Genomic DNA, 7589 nt, shown 5'->3' with positions numbered 1-7589 from the left:
CCGCCGGTAATGGCACACTCACTGAAGCAATGGTACGTACCTGCTATTGCATCAGTTTGCTTTAATGCGCATGTGCCGATGACGTCAACACATGCAAATACAGGGGATATCTCCTGAACCGTGCAGGTTTAGTAGTCATCCTGGGTAGCTACAGGTAAGCCTTATTATAGGCTTGCCTGTAGCAAAAATTGTGTTTGTAAGGGTTTACAACCACTTTAATTGAACAAGCTGAAGTTAGAAGCTGATTGGCTACCATGCCCAGGATTTTGCAGTCTCCAGTTTTAGTAAATCAACCCCAGTGTGTCCCAATAGACATAAACAGGACTGCAAGCATGCAGATGAATGAACCACCTGTGCATCCCATGCCCAAGGGGTGAATGGATAGGCATGGCCGTGTGAATGGTGAATGAGTGATGGTTGACTTTCTACAACTTTCTTCCACCTCCCGACTGAATCTCTGGAGCTCAGCCACAGTGATCTTTGGGTTCTTCTTTACCTCTCTCACCAAGGCTCTTCTCCCCCTATAGCTCAGTTTGGCCTGATGGCCAGCTCTAGGAAGGGTTTTGGTCGTCCCAAACGTCTTCCATTTAGGAACCTTAGGTGCATCAGAAATTTTTTTGTAACCTTGGCCAGATCTGTGCCTTGCCACAATTCTGTCTCTGAGCTCTTCAGGCAGTTCCTTTGACCTCATGATTCTCATTTGCTCTGACATGTGCTGTGAGCTGTAAGGTCTTATATAGACAGGTGTGTGGCTTTCCTAATCTAGTCCAATCAGTATAATCAAACACAGCTGCACTCAAATGAAGGTGTAGAACCATCTCAAGGATGATCAGAAGAAATGGACAGCACCTGAGTAGCTATATATGAGTGTCACAGCAAAGGGTCTGAATACTTAGGACCATGTGATATTTCAGTTTTTCTTTTTTAATAAATCTGCAAAAATGTCAACAATTCTGTGTTTTTCTGTCAATATGGGGTGCTGTGTGTACATTAATGAGGAAAAAAAGGAACTTACCGTAAATGATTTTAGCAAATGGCTGCAATATAACAAAGAGTGAAACATTTACAGGGGTCTGAATACTTTCCATCACCACTGTAGAACAGGGTAGACCAGCACTCCTGGACTCAAGCCGCAGGCTCCCATATAGCTGGGGAATATAGATGCACACCAAGCAACAGTGACTGCTTGAAATGAGACACTAGAACCTGAAACCTACATGACGTCAAAGTCCTGCCATCTAGTGTCATTATTACTAATTGCAAGTGCTTCATTAATACAACAGGCGTTACCAAAGATTCAGTTACCAGATTATGGTGAGGGAGGGGTAGAGGGGTGTCACAGGAAGGTACATGAGCTTCTTTTAAACCAAAAGCAGTGGCATGTTATTCATAGTTACATTGGTCGAACCTGAAATGGTGCAAACACGCTTGGAAAAAATGCTCAAAACCGCCCCATCCCATGTTTTTATTCCTTTTGAGGATTTGTGAAGATTCAACAAGCCTCATCTTTATTTTGACATTTATTTGACAACTATTTATACATCACCCTACTGCACTGAAACACTGGATATATACATTTGGAACGGTTATAAAAAGATTTATTAGTATTATTATTGCATTCAATGTTAGTATTATTATTGTATTCAATATTGCATTCATTCAACAATGGCACTGATTTTATATTATATGATTATAAGATTGACACATTAAGTGATTGGATATAGACCATTAGTGCAGCATATTTGTTTAATATTATTTCTTTTGCACATTTATATTGGGAGTGTGTTATTTGCTGCCCGCTCTAGATAGTACATTTAAACCCTAGTTGCTCGCAAGACTTCTACTTGATTTGACACTATCACTTCACATCCTCTTTATGCTGGGTGTATATCTCAGTACATGGCTCAGTACACAGCTCTTACTGTTCCTATTCTATATGCTGAGAGTCAGGGACATAAGTAGGAATTTGAAAGATCTGTTTAAGCTCCTGGACGCCCTAAGGAGTGCAACAATGCAATGTGCATGGCACGTCGCAATAAATGGTGGGTGTGGTCAAATTGTGCTAACAGTGGAAGGGGCTTAAAGGGGTATGGTTAAACCCTTCATGACCAAGGTCAAAACAAGCCTTAAAGTGGAACGAAAGTTCCACTGCCACAAACAGAGAGCAGCCAGGCTCTTTATTGCAGAAGAGACATGCAATGTACATGTGCAGCTCAGCTTACAACACTGGCCTGGTCTCTGTGTGCTGCAATGGCTGATTCCTGTGCATGAGCACTAGTGATATCACGCCACGCTGTTCCATGAAGAAGACTGAAGACCAGCACACAGCTGAAGATGCTGGCACTATTGAGGGGCGGTACCGCTAAAACAGAAGTAAGTTTAGTTCTGTTTTAAAGTGATTATAAAGTCTGGAAATCTTTTATCTTAATGCATTCCCTGCATTAAGCTAAAAAAATGTCCCAGTGTTTGAATCACCCAATCACCCCATTTTATACTTACCTATGACCTCTGTCAATCCAGTGATGTGCCCGTCTGCAGCGGCTCCCTCTGCTGCCAATCAAATCCTGTGAGCAGAGAGCAGGCAGCGGGGCTGAGCCATGTTGTATGTGTCAAAAGACGCACACAGCCTGGCTCAGGATCAAGCCTGCAGGTGCGCACCCGTCGCAAGCCGTTTGCTAGTGGGTACACAAAAAAGAGGAGGAGCCAAGAGGGACAGCTGGGGACCCCAGAAGAGGCTCAAAAAGCAGGTAAGTGTAAAATGTTTGTTATTTTAATTAAAAAAAAAAAACTTTTACAAACACTTTATTAACACCCAAACCCAATTTTGCAATTTTTGTTAGTAAAACTGACCCACCAAAAAAACCTACAAAACAAATTCTAATCCTGACAATTGCGCCGACACCACATATATGTACGTGTTTTGTTCTTTGTATCTGTAGCAGGGATTAGAAACAACTGTATGCTTTTTTTTTTTTTTTTTTTGCCCTACCTAAACAAACTGACACTGACACTAACTCTCCCACTGACACTAAATATAATATAGTCCAAATTAAAGTTGCGCTATAATATAAGTTCCTACCTAAGACACATACTGTAGTTACATAGTTAATCTGGTTGAAAAAAAGACACAAGTCCATCTAGTTCAACTAACATAGAAAAAAAACACACACACACTAACCCTGACACTGCTACTAACTAATACAAATACTGACACTTACAAAACCAGATCCTGATCTAGTTAAAGTGGTTCTAAAGGCAGAAAGCTGTTTACTTTAATCTATTCTCTGCATTAAGGTAAAAAAACTTTCTGCATTTAGCTTCCCCCACAAGCCCCTCCTTTTACTTACCTGAGCCTGATCTAGTGATGTACACAAGACTCTCTTGGCTGTCTGTCTCCTCACTGGCTCAGAGACAGCAACGTGAGCCATTGGCTCCCCCTGCTGTCAATCACAGCTAGTGAGAAGGGAGCATGGGTCTTATGGACACACAGTATCTTGCCGAATAAGTTCCTTCGGTGGATAAGTTCCCCCCCCTGTACTGCGCAGGCTCAGCGCCTGCGTAGTACGAACTAATAACAGCCGCCGGAGATAGCCGAAGCTCAAGATCGACAATCAGCTGTACACGGCGCCTGCGCTCTGGGTCCAGGTTCCTTCCCTACCATCCAAGTGGACCCAGAGGGGGAATCTAAAAGAGCCGAGCGAAGCGAGGCATGTCTAATGTTTTGAGTGAGACTGTAATTGATTTTCTTTAAACCTTCATTGCAAACCCAGATGGCATCATATTCTTGGGCCATTCAAACTCCGTGGTGTGAATTCTGATCCCGGATTCCACCAGAACTACGGCTTTAGAATCTGGCCTGTCAATCAAAAGTAAAACAGCCAATTAGGACTGCGACAAAGAAAAACAATTGTTGGAGAGCAAGTTAAATATACAATGACACATGGCAAAATAATTGTATATGTAGCTCTGTAATGTTACATTCACACGGGTTACAGAAAAGGTGCCATGTACAATGGGGGAGATTTACTAAAACTGGAGCACTCAGAATGTGGAGAGGCTGTGCATGGTAGGCAACCAGCTTCTAACTTCAGCTCGTTCAATGAAGCTTTGACAATAAAACCTGGAGGCGGATTGGTTTCTATGTAGAGCTGCACCAGATTTTACACTTTCCAGTTGTAGTAAATCTCCCCCATACTGTCAGCGCCTAGCAAACACCCAGTCCAAGAAGGTGTATGGAGACAAATTGGCTTAATACACATTCCTGCTTTTATCGGACATTGCATTATGCCAGATAAAATGTTGAGTTCTACGTTGGGAGCAACAGCATCTTAATTCTACAGGCGATCAAACCAAACTCAGATCGGAGGCTTTGGAGGCCATAGGAGAGATATGGGGTCTGAAAGACCCCAGATCTTACCATAAAGAGGACCTGTCAAGGCTCATGCGGTCACAAGGGATGTTGTTCATCCCTTGTGATAGCAATAAAGTTAATCCAAAAAAAATTTAAACCTCCTGTGTAACTCTGAATTGGTAACCTGTCGAGGCTTTTAAAGTGTCTCCTATGAAAATTTTTAGGTAATATAGTTTAGCGCTGTTCCACGGGCATACACAATTTTAAAGCATGGCATGTTAGGTGTCTATTTACTCGACGGAACATTTTTTTTATTTTTTACCAAACAACTGAGTATTAGACTGTATTTCTATGTACTAAAACTCAGTGTATTTTTTTCCTAAAAAGTTTGATATTTGATAATCCACTATGCAAATATCTTGTGACATAAAAAATTGCAACACCCACCATTTTTAATCTCCAAGGTCTCTGATTAAAAAATATACAATATTTGGGGGTTCCAAGTAATTTAACAGGAAAAAAAAAAAAATAATAATTCCGTGTATGAGAGAGATGTCAGAATTGGCCCAGAATGGAAGGCATTTGTTACCCCAACATTTCATAATCCTGATATGTGGCTGCTGTACCATGTACTTGTATGAGAAAGTCTCCTGTTCTCTTTGTTTTGCTTCCTTTATGTGAAATCCCTGGTGTGCCTGCCAGTCCCTCTGCTTTCCTATTAAAAACTGACCACACTAAGCAGGAGAGCACACATGGTCAGTTCTCTAGCTATGATGGGAACTCAGCCTGCTCTCCTCCAATGATCAGACCTCTCCTAACAACCCCCCCTGCACAGCTATTCACTGGGAAGATCAGTGTACTGCTGCTTCTCCTCCCCCAGCTCTTATGCAGCTGAGAACAGAGGGAATGAGATCATTTATAAAAAAGGGAACAGAGATATTTATAATTTTTTATATATATATATATATATATATATATATATATATATATATATATACACACATAAATGTTTTGCTTACCATCTCTATCTTAATCGCTTGCCAACCAGCGCATGCTGATGTACATCGGCAGAATGGCACTGGGGGCAAAAGGGCGTTCAGGTATGTCCCCTTTAAGAAGCGGTGTTGTGCGCTCCTGACAGCGGGTCCATCGGGTGCCCGCGATCATGTCACGGAGAGGTAGAACAGGGAGATATAAACAAAGCATTTCCCCGTTCTGCCTTGTGACAGGGCAGTGATCACAGCTCTCTGTCATCGGAAACAGTGATCACTGTCCTGTGTGTTAAAGCCCCTCCCCCCTAAAGTTAGAATCACGCCCTAGGACACACTTAACCCCTTCACTGCCAGTGTCATTTACACAGTAATCAGTGCATTTTTATAGCAATGATCGCTGTATAGATGACAATGGTCCCAAAATAGTGTCAAAAGTGTCCGATAATGTTGCATTCATGATAAAAATCGCAGATTGCCGCCATTACTAATTTTAAAAAAAAATAATAATAAAAATGCCATAAATCTATCCCGTTTTGTAGACGCTATAAATTTTGCGCAAACCAATCAATATACACTTATTGCGATTTTTTTTACCAAAAATACGTAGAAGAATACATATCGGTCTAAACTGAGGAAAAAAAAAATTTTTTATATATTTTTGGGGATATTTATTATAGCAAAAAGTAAAAAAATATTGCTTTTTTTTTCAAAATTATCGCTCTTTTTTTTTTTTGCTTATAGCGCAAAAAATAAAAACCGCAGAGGTGATCAAATACCACCAAAAGAAAGCTCTATTTATGGGGAAAAAATGACGTCAATTTTGTTTGGGTACAACGTCGCACGACCGCACAATTGTCAGTTAAAGAGACGCAGTGCCGAATTGCAAAAAGTGCTCTGGTCAGGAAGGGGGTAAAATTTCTGGGGCTGAAGCGGTTAAAAACCCCTTTTATACTACACCAGGTCTCTTCCTTGTTATGAATGGTTCCTGGGCCCCAGGGCCCCTGTGAATGGGGCCCCGCTTTCTTGTACCGCCAGTCACCGTTACACACAGACATCCTAGACCCCAATCCCAGGAAATCCGTCTCCTCTTACTTTTGCAGGCGGATGAGGTAAGTCTTGTTATCCACATCGTAGACATTGTACACGCGCATGCCCAGCAGACTGAGGGATGAAGAGAGACAACACACAGGATTATTGATCAGTTATAAGACCTCATTCATAATAATGATCAGCACTGCACACCTGCAGCTCAGGCAGGGTAAGCTGGGACTTGTAGTCCCCAACAGCTGGAGAGGAAGCTTCCCCACTCCCATGGCTGATGTTCCATCCCCCCTGCAGCTCACACAGCCCTCCTTGTAGTCACCTGTCCTGCAGCTCTGAGATGACAGCCCGGATATCTATGGTATTGAATCTGTTCTTCATTCTGCCAGCTCCCACTTGTGCACTCACTCCAGCCGGCCATACACTTCCTGCATCACATGGCACGGCGAGCCACACGGATCAATTCGGTAAGAGCGTTCAGAACACGGTGCGACATCTAGTGGCGGTACATGGAACAGCGTGCAGGCTTTAGATGCATTATTTACTTTTCTCCAGCAGAGGTCAGTGCTGCGCCCAGAGAATTCCGTACTAATATAAAATATACAGTATAAGAAATTCCTTTAGGCTTTATAATTACCCCTAAATTAACCACTTCAATGCTGGGCACTTTCGCCAAGGACAATTTTCAGCTTTCAGTGCTGTCGCACTTTGAATGACAATTGCGCGGTCATGCAACACTGTACCCAAACTAAAGTTTTATCATTTTCTTCCCACAAATGGAGTTTTCTTTTGGTGGTATTTGATCACCTCTGGGGTTTTTATTTTTTGCTAAACAAACTAAAAAAGACCAAAGTTTTTGAAAAAATTGCGTTTTTCTTAGTTTCTGTCATAAAATTTTGTTTTCTCCTTCAGTGACGAGCACTCATGAGGCGGCACTGATCAGGCGGCACCGATGGGCACTGATGAGTTGGCACTGATGGCCACTAATGAGAAGGCACTGATATGTAGAAATGATCGGCACTGATGAGCCGACACTGATGGGCACTGAAGAGGCGGCACTGATGGGCACTGAAGAGGCGGCACTGATGGGCACTGATATGTAGAATTGATGGGCACTGATAGGTGGCACAGATATGCAGCACTGGAAGGCACCAATAGGCGGCACTGATATGCAGCACTGATGGGCACTGACAGGCGGCACTGAT

General features: G+C 42.4%; 1 protein-coding gene across 1 annotated transcript; it reads right to left on the bottom strand.

Moving 5' to 3' along the window:
- Window positions 1-1582: 1582 nt before the first annotated feature.
- LOC141117470 (ribosome quality control complex subunit NEMF-like) lies at window positions 1583-6865 on the bottom strand. Its single transcript, XM_073610359.1, has 3 exons — window positions 6707-6865; window positions 6436-6504; window positions 1583-3856 (listed from the first exon to the last, which is right to left on the bottom strand). The coding sequence occupies exons 1-3, from the start codon at window positions 6763-6765 to the stop codon at window positions 3748-3750; spliced, it is 237 nt and encodes a 78-aa protein (XP_073466460.1). The 5' UTR covers window positions 6766-6865; the 3' UTR covers window positions 1583-3747.
- Window positions 6866-7589: the final 724 nt, after the last annotated feature.

Source organism: Aquarana catesbeiana, linkage group LG13 (assembly GCF_042186555.1).
Source record: "Aquarana catesbeiana isolate 2022-GZ linkage group LG13, ASM4218655v1, whole genome shotgun sequence".
NCBI lineage: Eukaryota > Metazoa > Chordata > Amphibia > Anura > Ranidae > Aquarana > Aquarana catesbeiana.
Note: the sequence above shows the minus strand (reverse complement) of the source record. Positions and strands in the feature narration are given on the sequence as shown.

Coding starts and splice junctions, on each gene's coding strand:
- LOC141117470 (XM_073610359.1), bottom strand. CDS start 6,765: ATGAAGAACAGATTCAATACCATAGATATCCGGGCTGTCATCTCAGAG. Junction 6,505..6,706: donor ATCTCAGAGCTGCAGGACAG/GTGACTACAAGG, acceptor TTCATCCCTCAG/TCTGCTGGGCATGCGCGTGT. Junction 3,857..6,435: donor TACCTCATCCGCCTGCAAAA/GTAAGAGGAGAC, acceptor TTTGATTGACAG/GCCAGATTCTAAAGCCGTAG.